General features: G+C 42.4%; 1 protein-coding gene across 5 annotated transcripts in view; it reads left to right on the top strand.

Moving 5' to 3' along the window:
• Nucleotides 1-13,676, top strand: part of EIF2AK4 (eukaryotic translation initiation factor 2 alpha kinase 4) — a 109,550-nt gene that overhangs the window by 5,779 nt on the left and 90,095 nt on the right. For 4 of the 5 annotated variants that reach the window (XR_014312988.1, XM_082735534.1, XM_082735536.1 and 1 more), the window contains exon 2: nucleotides 11,439-11,551. Coding sequence is in view for 3 of the 5 variants with exons in the window: in XM_082735534.1 (XP_082591660.1) it covers nucleotides 11,439-11,551 (113 nt within the window). In the remaining 2 variants the exon portion in view is untranslated. Of the gene's footprint in view, nucleotides 1-698; nucleotides 762-11,438; nucleotides 11,552-13,676 lie in introns of those variants that run through there. The other variant, XM_082735535.1, reaches the window with a different exon arrangement.

Genomic DNA, 13,676 nt, shown 5'->3' with positions numbered 1-13,676 from the left:
TCTGCAGGGAGTCTGCTTCTTTCTCTCTCTCTCTCTCTCTCTCTCTCTCTCTCTCTCCCTGCCTGCCTCTCTGCCTACTTGTGATCTGTCTCTCAAATAAATAAATAAATAAAAACCTTAAAAAAAAATTAATGTTTTCTTTTTCTTTGGACAAATATCCAGGTACTGAAATTACTAGGTCAAACGGAATTTCTTTTTTTAATTTTAAGAGGAACCTCAAAAAATACTGTTTTCTGCAGTGGCTGCACCAGTTTGCATTCCCACTGACAGAGCACAGGGTTTCCTTTTCTCCATATCCTTGCCAACAGTTGTTATCTCTTATGGTTTTTATTTTAGCCATTCTGACAGGTATAAAATGATATCTTGTGGTTTCAGTTTGTATTTCCATGATAACTAGTGATATTGAGCACCTTTTCATGTGTCTGTTGGCCATTTTCTTTTTTTTTTTTTTTAAAGTAGACTTCATGGGACGCCTGGGTGGCTCAGTTGGTTGAGCAGCTGCCTTCGGCTCAGGTCATGATCCCAGCGTCCTGGGATCGAGTCCCACATCGGGCTCCTTGCTCCGCAGGGAGCCTGCTTCTTCCTCTGACTCTACCTTCCATTCTGTCTGCCTGTGCTCGATCTCGCTCGCTTTCTCTCTGACAAATAAATAAAATCTTTAAAAAATAAAAAATAAAAAATAAAATAAAAAAGTAGACTTCATGATCAGCGTGGAGCCCAGTGTGGGACTTGAACTCACAACCCTGAGATCAAGACCTGAGGTGAGATCAGGAGTTGGATGCTTAACCAACTGGGTTACCCAGGCACCCCTTCCATTTATACGTCTTTGGGAAAATGTCTGTTCAGGTCCTCTGCCCATTTGTAATTGGATTATTTATGGGTTTTTGTTATTGTTGGTGTTGTTGAGTTGCTTAAGTTCTTTATATATATTTCAGATATTAATCCCTATTTGATGTATCACTTGCAAATACCTTCTCCCAGTTAGTAGACTGTCTTTTTGTTTCATTTTTCACTGTGCAAAAGCTTTTTTTTTTTTTTTAATTTTAGTTTTTTAAGTGATCTCTGTTCCCAACGTGGGGCTTGAACTCATAACCCCAAGATCAAGAGTTCTGTGCTCCACCAACTGAGCCAGCCCGGTGCCCCTGAGCAAAAAGCTCTTTGTTTTGATATAATCCCAGTAGTTTATTTTTGCCTTTGTTTACCTTGCCTGAGGAGACATATCTAGAAAAATGTTGCTAAGGACCTCTCACATTTAGGTCTTTAATCTGTTTTCACATATTCTTACAATGGAGCTGTAGGTTATTAAATTCTAACACTGTTTAAAAATGCTTTCCCAACCAGACAGATAAGGCAAATACTTAAGAGAGAAGGTGAATGAACTTGGTGATTTTTAGAGTTAGTTACAGAAAATCCTCATTTTTAGAAAAGGAGATATGGGAGAAATCAGTGAAAGACAGATACTGTCTTATATGTGGAATCTAAAAATACTTAAAAATTTAAAAATAAGCCAAGCTCATAGATGCAGAGAACAGATTGGTATTTGCTTGCAAGGTGGAGAGGAGGATGGGTGAACTGTTTTTTGTTTTTAGTTTTTTTAGGTTTAAATAAATCAAATTTAAAAAACATAAAATATAGAAGAATGTTACCTAATTTCCTTTTTCTGAGCTTTTACTGTCATTTTTATTTTTGACTTCTTTGCAGACTTAAAACCAGAAACTTACTCAGATTATCTTGCTTGCACTTGTTACTTTATTTCTAGATCTATTTTCACACAGAATAGTTTCTTTCCACTTTACAGATTGAGATCTAAAGCATGTGAGGAAGAGGCCACATTGAGCCAAGTCTGGCCATCAAAATTTTAAGGAGGATGTGATTAGCAGAGTTCTAGGTAACAGTTCTAGGCCAAACACCTGAAAGTGGTTTGAATCATGTAACTTTTTTATATATAATTGTAGTAGATAACACGTAGCATAGAATTTATCATCTTAACCATTCCTCAGAGTACAGTTCAGTAGTGTTAAGTGTATTTATGTTGTTATGTGACAGAAAACTTAGTAGTTTTTATTAATTTCCCAAACCTTGTCGTCGTCTGCTGTTTGTCTTATAATCCAGTGAATTTTTGTAAAGATTTATTTATTTGTTAGAGAGAGAGAATAAGCATACAGGAGAGGGAGAAGCAGACTCCTTGCTAAGCAGGGATCCTGATGCCGGACTCGATCCCAGGACTCTAGGATCATGACCTGAGCTGAAGGCAGATGCTTAACCGATTGAGCCACTGAGCCGCGCCGCCCCCCCACAACCAAGCCAGTGAAATTTAAATCATGGACTGCCATTACCCTTATGCTTCAGCCTTGGAACCAAAAGGTTTACTGCTATGTGGCATCACTAACAAAATTCTCAAGGTTTTTTTTTTTAAAGATTTTATTTATTTATTTTTAACAGACAGAGATCACAAGTAGGCAGAGAAGCAGGCAGAGAGAGAGGGAGGAAACAGGCTTCCTGCTGAGCAGAGAGCCTGATGTAGAGCTCGATCCCAGGACCCTGGGATCATGACCTGAGCCGAAGGCAGAGGCTTAACCCACTGAGCCACCCAGGCTCCCCAAAATTCTCAATTTTTAATAGTCTTCTTATTCCAGTACTTTTTTTTTTTAAAGAATTTATTTATTTATTTATTTATTTATTTATTTAAATGTCAGAGAGAGAGAGAGCACGCGGGCACACACACAGACAGGAAGAGAGGCAGGCAGAGGTGGAGAGAGAAGCAGGCTCCCAGCAGAGCAAGGAGCCCGATGTAGGACTTAATCCCAGGACCCTGGGATCATGATCTAAGCCAAAGGCAGTGGCTTAACCAACTGAGCCACCCAGATGTCCCAACTCTAGTACTTTTAACAGAAACAGACAATTCCTTAAACCAGTTTATTTTGTTGGGCCTGAGTGTTAAGGAAATGTCCAGAGAAAAGCAGGTTCAGACTGAATAGCAGGCGTGTCTGACGGCACTGGCAGGGGTCTCTTTTGGGAGGCATGCGTGCGTTGTGCTGGGAAGACACACTTGAGGTTATTGTTCATTACTTTGGGGTATTTTAAGATCCTTTGGTTTTGTTTCTTGAAGAGTGAGCGTTTGTTTCGATGAGTCCAAATGAGCATTATCTGTCTTACTTTTTAGAATTGAGTTTGCAGGGCGCCTGGGTGGCTCAGTGGGTTAAGCCGCTGCCTTCGGCTCAGGTCATCATCTCAGAGTCCTGGGATCGAGTCCCGCATCGGGCTCTCTGCTCAGCGGAGAGCCTGCTTCCCTCTCTCTCTCTGCCTGCCTCTCCATCTACTTGTGATTTCTCTCTGTCAAATAAATAAATAAAATCTTTAAAAAAAAAAAAAAAAAGAATTGAGTTTGCATCACTTTTTCCCCTCTTTTTACATCACAGTTTAGGAACGTATCCAGCTTCATGATCCCAAGAACACATACAGGTCACATCTTATTGTAGTAATCGGTGATATTACATAGATTACTTCTTGCCGTGACTTCTCTTTATGTTGCCTTTGTGTCACTTGCTTCTTCAAAACAAATTTATTTTTGTATGAATTTAGTCACAATTTTTAAAATTTATTTTCATTAACATGTATTATTTGTTGCAAGGGTACAGGTCTGTGAATCATCAGTCTTAGACAATTCATAGCACTCCCCATAGCACATGCCCTTCCCAATTCCCTCACCCAGCCACTCTATTCCAGCCCCGCCATCTCCCTTCCAACAACCCTCAGTTTCCTGAGATTAAGAGTGTTATAAGGATGCCTGGGTGGCTCAGTGGATTAAGGCCCCTGCCTTCAGCTCGGGTCACGGTCCTGGGATCGAGCCCGGAGTTGGGTCCTCTGCTTGCTAGGGAACCTGCTTCCCCCCTCTCTCTCTGCCTGCCTCTCTGACTACTTGTGAACTCTGTCAAATAAAAAATTAAAAATCCCCCCCAAAAAAGTCTGTTATGGTTTGTCTCCTTCTCTGGTTTCATCTTTCATTTTTTGTCCTTTTCCCTGTGATCCTTTGTCTTGTTTCTCAAATTCCTACTGTTAGTGAGGTTATATGATAACTTTTTTTGATTGACTTAATTCACTTAGCATAATATTCTCTAGTTCCATCCACATCGTTGCAAATGGCAAGATTTCTTTCTTTTTTTTTTTTTTAAAGATTTTATTTATTTATTTGAAAGACGGAGATCACAAGTAGGCAGAGAGGCAGGCAGAGAGAGAGAGAGAGAGAGGGAAGCAGGCTTCCTGCGGAGCAGGGAGCCCGATGCGGGGCTCGATCCCAGGACCCTGAAATTATGACCCGAGCCAAAGCCAGCAGCCCAAACCACTGAGCCACCCAGGCGCCCCTTTTTTTTTTTTTGATGGCTACATAATATCCACTGTATATATATACCACATCTTTATATATTCACCTGTTGATGAACATCTAGGCTTTTTCCATAGTTTGGCTGTTGTGGACATTGCTGCGATAAACGTTGGGGTGCCAAATTGGTTTTATTAAGGTCAATTTTGTAGTATGTACATTTTGTATCTGATACATACTGCATTGTGTTTTCTTCTTTAGTGCTCTCAAAAAAAAAATTTTTTTTTTGTTATCCCTTACCTTGTAAATACTTGCCTGTAGGTATTCTAGGAATTCATTCTTTCCTTGTATAAAGTCAGAATTTTATCGACACTGTTCTGATGACCATTTATCTTCTGAACGCATGAAGGAGGCCCTACCCACTCCACTCCCCAGAAAATCTTGGTTGTTACCATCATTTTTAATCAAGTCTTGTTCAGCTCCAGGACTCCTTGAATGCCCTAATGTAAGCTCATGCATGGTATCCTAAATATGGCTTGCACAGAAGCCTCTCCTATTGAGAAGCCCCTCAGAGCCCCTGCAGACTCTGCAGGCTCAAGGAAAGCTGACAAGTATTCTGCTCTTATCTTAAGTCCTTATCTCCTAACTGTCCTTTTTTTCTTTCTTTCTTTCTTCTCTTTTTCTTTTTTCCCTCCATGTGTCTATATTGGTTAGTATCAAGTTTGGCTACATATTACAGAAAATGTGACAACTAAGTTTCTTTTTCTGCATGCAGAAGTCTGGAATCTAGGGCTTTTTCTGATTTATTGTTCCACCATCCTTAATGTGCCCTTCATGGTCCAAAATGGCTGTCTGAATGCCAGCCATCATATCTGCATTCCAGTCAGCAGAAAGGAGAAAGGGACGAAGTTGCATGTGTTAGTTCTTTCCTCTTTTTTTTTTTTTTTAAGATTTTCTGTATTTATTTGAGAGAGAGCACGCACATGAGCATGAGCAAGCAGGGAAAAGGAGAGAAACAAGCACTTCCTCTGAGTGTGGAGCCTGACGTGGAGCTTGATCCCACGACCCTGAAATCTTGATCTGAGCTAAAGTCAAGCCAGAGGCTCAACCGTCTGAGCCACCCAGGTGCCCATGGTTCATCTTATTAGCCAGAAATTTGGTGGCCAGAGTTAGCTGCGAAGGAGTTGTATCCAGCTTAAAAAAAAAAAAAAAAAAAAAAAAAAAAATCAGGGGTTCTGTTGGCTAAGAAATAAGGGGAGAGTGGATATTGGGGGAGCAGCAGTCTGCTGAGAAATGCCCTGATGTTTATACCCTGTGGAGAAGAATATCATGCTGGTCCAATTAAATTGTCAGCCAGAGATAAAGGCCTTGAAAGTAGCAGACACCCACTTCCTCACTGTGCTGTTCTTTTGAGTTAGTTCCCCCTGGTACTCAGATCCAGACAAGCTCTTAGTTTTTTGTCCAAGAGTATGTCCTTCCTCAGTGGCCTTGGGTCTCTTCCTTCCTCCAAGCCACCATCACTGGGCCCCTGCACCTCCTAGAGCTGAAACCTTCATGTATCCAGGAATCTCTTCACTTTGCTTCAGAACTCCTTCCTCCTTCCTAGAAGTTTTGGCATTACCTGAGCTTATTACTCTTATTGCTTTTCCCCTGCTGTCATTTCCATGTTGTGGAAATAACCGGAACACTAGACGTACATGGTGTTATATGGCTGGCCCAGCCTAGGAGCGTTTGTGGAGTGCTTGGTACTTCTTTAGGCCCCAGTGTTCCTACCCATGCATGTTCCCTATGGTGGTCCTGGGACTGGCCCAGAGGCCTTTTTCCCTGAGGCTGGCCAGCCATCCTTTACTGGATTCATTGTGGTTTATTAGGCATTCTCTTGAGTGAAGAGATCTTCAAGATGTGTAATCCCCCAGTTGGCCTCTATTTTCTGAAGCTTGTTTTCTGTTCCCAAGACTCTGGACATCTGGTAAAGAGCTCTCTGTACCCTTTCCCTGTAAAGTCTACTTACATTCAGATACACGCTTCACTTCCTACAGAAAGACAAAAGGGAAGGTGAAACTGGATTCTCTGTCTTGCCTCTGCAGGGATAACTCACTTCATGTGGTGTATGTTGTCTGTATGTTAAAAGTTGGTTTCCATCCTGGGCCTAGGAAAGATATCTCCTTTGGTTGATATTTGTAGTTTCTACTTATACGGCTTGTTGATAATTTTATTTATTTATTAGTTTTTAATTTTTTAGAAAAGATTTTGTTTATTTATTAGAAAGTGAGAGAGGAGTATAAGCTGGTGAAGGGACAGGCAGAGGGAGAAGCAGACTCTCTGCTGAGCAGGGAGGCCGACATGGGGCTCAATCCCAGGATCCCGGGATCATGACCTGAGCCAAAGGCAGACATCAAACCAACTGAGCTACCCAGGCATCCCTTTTTTTTCTTTTTTTCTAAATTAAGTTCCACACCCAATGTGGGGCTTGAACTCAACAACCCTGAGATCAAGAATCCCATTCTTTACTGATTGAGCCTACCAGGCATCCCCCAGAATTATTTTCTTGATAAAGTTATAAGTTGTGATGCATAAGATTTGCAACCTGTGAGATGAAAAAGCCTGCAAAGGTTTGAGCTGGTAGGGAAAGCATTGGTAAAATTTTGAGTCTAGCTAGCCTTTCTTTTAGTGTTTACATCTGTAAAATGGACATATATAACTTTCCTATGGAGCTGGATTCTTGTTAGAAAATGAATAACAGGCACCTGGGTGGCTCAGTCCTTAAGCACCTGCTTAAGGTGCTCTGCAGGACCTGCTCAGTGGGGAGCCTGCTTCTCCCTTTCCTTTCCCTCTGCCTGCCACTCCCCCTGCTTATACTTGCTCTCTTTCTCACAAGTAAATAAATAAAATCTTCAAAAAAAGAAAAGAAAACAAAATGAATAACACAGCAAAGATGGGTTGGTAGGATTTATTTCAAAATAATTTCAGGTGATGTTTGGGAGTAGAGGTAATATAGATACACAATATTGTCCGTAAGTGGGTGATTGTTGAAACTGAATGGTGAGTGCATGCAGTTCATTATGTCATTATCTACTTTTGTTTGAAAAAAAATTTTTATGTATTTCATTATTGAAAATTTCTATAATAAAAAGTTTTTCTAAAAGAGAGAGTGTTTGAGACTGGTCAAGGTCATAGTCTTTATTTTTCTTCCTAGTGAATACCTGTTTCAACTGCTTTTAGCTAGATGTTTCTTATGCAGAATTCTGTCTTGGATATAAAGCAGAGAACAGCTGGCCTGCCCTGGTTGGAGGGGGACAGGAGGCCGGGGACCCTGTCAGTTCATTCTCATGCTCAAACCTTGGAGGCTCTTTGGAGGAAACCCACCAGCCTCTATGTGCTTTTTCTTCTCATGTCCTCTGTCTTTCTGGAAAAGGGCCCCTCCTCCTATGTGTCTCTCTGTGCCCATTGCTGTCTGCCCTCCAACAGAGCCTAATTTTGTCTCTTTCCTCCAATTCCATAAAATTCCCATCAGCATCCTTACATGCTCTAGTGTCACCCATCTTGAAGACACAACAAGAGCTTTCTCTCTTGATCTCACATCCTCCTCCATCTGTGGCCCCCGTTCTCTGTCCCCTTAATGCCCAAACCTTCCAAAGGACTTGTCCAGATGAGGCGAGTCCTTCTCCCTTAGTGTTCCCTCCTCATCACACCAGGGTCTGTGTTCAGTGCCCTCAGCCAGCTCTTGGCAAGGTCACCTGCAGTCCACATAACCCCAGCAGTGGATGCTCTCTGTCCTCCACCTCCTGAGCCTCAGAAGCATCAGTAACAAGACACTTTTCCTTTTGTTTCCTTCCATTGAGGCCAGTCTCTTTGTCCACTTTATCTCAGACACACCTTTCTCCTGCTTTACTTGGTGTCCCCCCTCCCTCCTGTGTTCCAGAAAAACACTGGCCGCCCTTGGGCTTTTTGGAACACATCAGCCTCTTGTTCATTTCGAACCTCCTCATGTGCTCTTCCCTCCTGGAATGCTTGGTCTCTGGCTTCTGTTGGCTTTAGGGCAGCGTGCTCAGGTTTGCCTGATGACCACGTCCAAGGATGTTCCCTCATACCTGCTGCGAGTTATTCTTGAAGTAGAGTGTAGGGAGGCAAGATGTTACTCTAGGTCTCTGGCTAGAATTAAAAGGGTCTCTGGCTAGAATTAAGGTGACATGAGACAGACTGACAGGAGAAGAGCATGCAGATTTTTACATGTATGTTGGAAACCCCATACGGAGAATAAGACCCGAAGAATTGGCCAGGCCTAAGTGTTTACAGGGTAGGTTGAACAAAGAGGCAGTTGTGAAAAAGTGATGAACATATGGGGAAACTGAAGAAAGATCAGAATTATTTGGCGGAGTTCTGTTTGCACAGAATTCTCTTGGCCTCGGTGTTCTCTGATAATATTTATTTTATTTTTGAATATTTCATTTATTTGACAGAGCATGAACAGGGGTGAGGAGCAGGGGGAGAGAGAGAAGCAGGCGCCCTCCTGAGCAGGGAGCTTGACTCAGGACTCGATCCTGGGACCCTAGGATCATGACCTAGCGAGAGGCAGATGCTTAAACCACTGAGCCATGAAGGCATCCTAGGCTATTTCTTTCTTTCCAGTGTAGGTGAGCATCTTTCACACAGGCGTTTTATCTCCTGTTTTCAGGAAGGAAAGAGGGTTAGAGGGCCCTTCTCGTACCTTCTGTTTTTAAGTACCCTTAGCTTAAAAGAGTCCTTACACCAAAGTGGCATATCTTGGGGCAGCTGATTCTGTCATGTCATGTATTCTCTTCGGTAGTACTTTCTGAACTTAGGTATTAATTGTCCACACACACCACCCCATGAGACTGGAAGTTCCACGACAGCTGGAACCACATCTGTTTTCTTACTTCTTGGTGCTCACAGTGCCTGACAAAGTCTGTGCCCATCACTGTGGGCGATGACGTGAGACGGCTGAATGAGTACATGGAAGACCTCGTGGGTTACTGGACGTTTCTCTACATTCACAGAACTGTGCTTCCCTGGAGCCTGACTCCACGGCTTCGAGGAAGCATTAGGATAAAGCCCTATGAAAACTGAGCTTCCATAGATTACACACATCGTTGATGAGAATTTTGTTTATTATATAATTCAGGGTACTGTAATTCTAAATATGTGTTAGAATTTAGTATTGCTGTGTACTTCGTTGCCCCCTCCCCCAATTTTTTTGATACTTTTCCTTTTCTGTGAAATGTGAAAGAAATAACAGTCACTAAATAAATAAAATCTTTAAAAAAAAAAAAAAAAAAAAAAAGGGCGCCTGGGTGGCTCAGTGGTTAAGCCGCTGCCTTCGGCTCAGGTCATGATCTCAGGGTCCTGGGATCGAGTCCCGCATCGGGCTCTCTGCTCGGCAGGGAGCCTGCTTCCTCCTCTCTCTCTCTGCCTGCCTCTCTACCTACTTGTGATTTCTCTCTGTCAAATAAATAAATAAAATCTTTAAAAAAAAAAAAAAAAAAAAAAAGAAATAACAGTCACATTTCCCTTTTTGCCTTGGCCACCTGGATGTTCCAAGATAAAGTCAAACAAAGCCCAATCACAGCCCCTCAGAGTTGGCAGTAAGTAACAAGGGAGCGGGGATGAAAAAGACACAGGTTGGGAGCCAGAGTTGGATCTGAAATCCAGCCTTGTCACCTGTGTCTTTGGACAAACAGCTGAAAGGTTCTGAGCTTGAACTGCTTCGTCTGTAAAACAGAAACGGTGTCCACCTATAGGGTTGATAAAGCGCCTGGACCATGAAAGTGAATATTTCTTCCCTCAGCCTCCCTTCTCTCATGATGTACAGATAATATAAACTGCCTCAAAGCTTAAAAAAAAAAAAAAGCATATTTAATAAAGAGCAGTAGAGGGGCACCTGGGTGGCTCAGTGGGTTAAGCCACTGCCTTCGGCTCAAGTCATGATCTCGGGGTCCTGGGATCGAGTCCCGCATCGGGGTCTCTGCTCAGCGGGGAGCCTGCTTCCTCCTCTCTCTCTGCCTGCCTCTCTGCCTACTTGTGATCTCTCTCTGTCAAATAAATAAATAAAATCTTTAAAAAAAAAAAAAGAGCAGTAGATGGAATATTTTGTTTTTTTTGGTGAAAAGCAGTCAACTGAGAGTGTATCTACGTTTAGAAGAGCCTTGGGTTTCCATGTGGTTGTCACTTGTCATTATCTCAGTAGTCATATTTCAACTGAAGTTTCCTCTACTCAAGAGGTGCCTGACCCACCTGTCTGAAAAATCTCCCTTACCACTCTGTTCCATCATTCTGCCTGATTTTCTTTACGGCACTCCTCACTATGGAGAATACTCCCTTGTCTTCTCGTGTGTTGGCTAGTTGGGCCTGTGTTTGTCCAACTGACCCCTGTACTCCCAGCCTCTAGAACGTACCCATGCATAACCACGTGATTGGTACGCTGTAACATATACACAGACAGAAGCTCCGTGGAACGTTTTGCTTCACCTCTTAGATAACTTTGAAAAGGAAGATGCAATCTCTCTGGCATAGGCCTTGTTTTTATTTTTTAAAAGAGTTTACTTGGGGCGCCTGGGTGGCTCAGTGGGTTAAGGCCTCTGCCTTCGGCTCGGGTCATGATCCCAGGGTCCAGGATTGAGCCCTGCATTGGGCTCTCTGCTCAGCGGGGTGTCTGCTTCCTCCCTTCTCTGCCTGCCTCTCTGCCTACTTGTGATCTATCTGTCAAATAACTAACTAAAAACTTAAAAGAAAAGAGTTTATTTATTTATTTGGCAAGGGACACACACTCAGAGAGAGAGAGAGAGAGAGCACAAGCAGGGGAAGAATGTAAGGCAGAAGAAGGCTTCCCGCTGAGCAGGGAGCCTGATGCGGGGCTCCATTCCATGACCCCGGCATCATGAGCTGAGCCAAAGGCAGACGCTTAACAACTGAGCCACCCAGGTGCCCCTAGGCTTTGTTTTAAAACCGTGCTTTAGGAAAAGATGACCAAATACCTGTATAAAAGCACAATTGCACGTAATATTTAGAAAGTAGAACATTGCCGCTAAGATGCTCATTATCTTAATTGCTAACAATTGACGCTCTAGGTAGGGAAAAAAAAGTCTTTTTTTTTTTCTTTTAGGTCACCGAGCCCCCTGAAATCAATTTAGTTCTGTACCCTCAGGGCCTGACTGGTGAAGAAGTATACGTGCAAGTGGATTTGAGGGTTAGATGCCCACCGACCTACCCAGACGTGTGAGTACATTTATGAATACCTTCCATGTGATACCACTTCTGTTTTCACAGCATAGAAACAGACACGTTAATGGTATTTTCCCCTTCCTGCCTCTGTTTCCCTTAAAACTTTATGTCCTATCCCATATATCATTGAAACCCACATCAGCAGTAGATATTTTCATGAAACCTCGTGGTCTCATGGTAAGTCTGCTTATCGTTGTTGAATAGTCACTCCAGATACTAATAATTTCTTCATGATTAAGTATTTGCTTTCTCTACTTTGTTTAGATTTTATTTATTTGAGAAAGAGAGCATGAGCAGGGGGAGGAGCAGAGGGAGAAAGAGACTCCCAGCTGAGAAGGGAGCCCAGTGTGGGACTTGATCCTAGGACCCTGGAATCATTACCTGAGCCGAAGGCTAATGCTTAATAGACAGCCACGCAGGTGTCCAACCCAACACATTTTCAGATCTCCACCCACCTCCCCACCACCCTATCCCTGTACTGCATCCAGATGAGAACCACTGACAGCAAACGCATTGTCAGTCTGTAGTCAAGGATTGTCTCTTTGAAGTCTGTGTGTATTCCGGGGAATCTTGCCTCAGACATTCCACATGGAAAGGCAGATGGGCTTGGATGATGTTCTGTGGTTCGAGCTTACTGTGCAGGGAACAAGTGAAGGAAAAAGACACAGAAAAGGAAGCCATGCCTTACAGAGTGGGTAGGAAATTTACAGAATTTGTTATCCTAACAGCTGCTGGAAAAGGTGAAAGTCCAGATAGGTCAAGGTGAGTTTCTTGAATTTAGTAACCCTCTTTACCTATAACGCTGTGCCTGGAGTAGATACAATAGGTGTTTCGTATTTAATTACTGAATTGGTTAAAGGGTAATTAAGTTTATGAAAGAAAAATAAGGCCACGCCTCTTTGGGTTTTATTTTTCCTGACACCAAATAGGTGGTATGTTCTCGGACTGCTGGGTGCGTAGCAATTCACTTCCTTTTGGACATGAAATAGCATAGTTACTGTAGATCTCATGTGTTAAGGGCTCAGTTCCGCAATATTGCAAGTGCCAGTTGCATGTATCATATTTCTGATCAGTTGACCAAGAATTTGTGAGCTCCTGCAACCCCCTCAGTGGGTTTGATGCTGTGTTAGAAGAGCCTATAGAACTCAGGAAGGCACTTGACTTATAATTACCAGGTTACTATAAGGGATATAATGCAGGACCAGCCTAATGAAAGAGGCATGTCGGGAAGAAATGTGGTGAGAGTTACGGAATTCCTTTCCCCTGTTGCCATTGAATGGTATCCCCTGGGGGCACAGTCACCCCTGGTTGGGAACCACTGGCTGGAGGGCCATTCTGGTGAAACCCTGATGTGTGCAATTGGTAAAAATAATATGGGATTTTTTTTTAACACCATGGAAATGATTATGAAAAGCTACAAAGCAGTCATTATAATATCAGCTACATAAAATTACAAATTTTGTGCCATGGGCATCAAGAGAAAGCTGGAAAAATTTTTTTAAGTCTAATTAGTATTGTAGATGGATTTTTCATCATTCTGTTGATATTGCTATGTAATGACTGCTGAATTAAATTATGTAAGGCTTGCCTTGGGGAGAACATTCTTACCCTTTGAGAAGACATGGTACAGGAAAACTTTCTTTTTCTACAGAATTGTCCTTCATGTCACCATGTGAGAGTCCTGGGTTAGATCACATGTAGACTCACGACTCTATGGCACTTCTGTTCTTTTTCTCACATATATAAATTTCATTCTCTCAGATTGCCATCTGTTTGAGTAGATCATGATGGTGGTAATCTGTGACACTGGAACATTGAGAGAATGCAGAGACCTGAATTGTAAAGGCTTTGCTCAGATAAAAATACCATCAGTTTCTCAGAAATGCTTGTAGGACATAGAGTCATATTCTCTTCTATAAAATTAAGCAAAGCCTATTTGATCTCTTGATTTGTTACTGGATACTATTAACTGGGAACCAAGGGGGTCCTGAAGACCGGCTGTGTGAGCTTTAAATGGAGGGTGTTGAGTGTCAGTTGTGCTGGGTGAGGAGAAGTGGGGTGTGCCAGGCATCCTTCTAAGAACAGAATGGGCAGAGCTTGCCCAGATAGATTCTGCTGT

The sequence above is a fragment of the Mustela nivalis genome, assembly GCF_964662115.1.
Source record: "Mustela nivalis genome assembly, chromosome: 6".
NCBI lineage: Eukaryota > Metazoa > Chordata > Mammalia > Carnivora > Mustelidae > Mustela > Mustela nivalis.
Note: the sequence above shows the minus strand (reverse complement) of the source record. Positions and strands in the feature narration are given on the sequence as shown.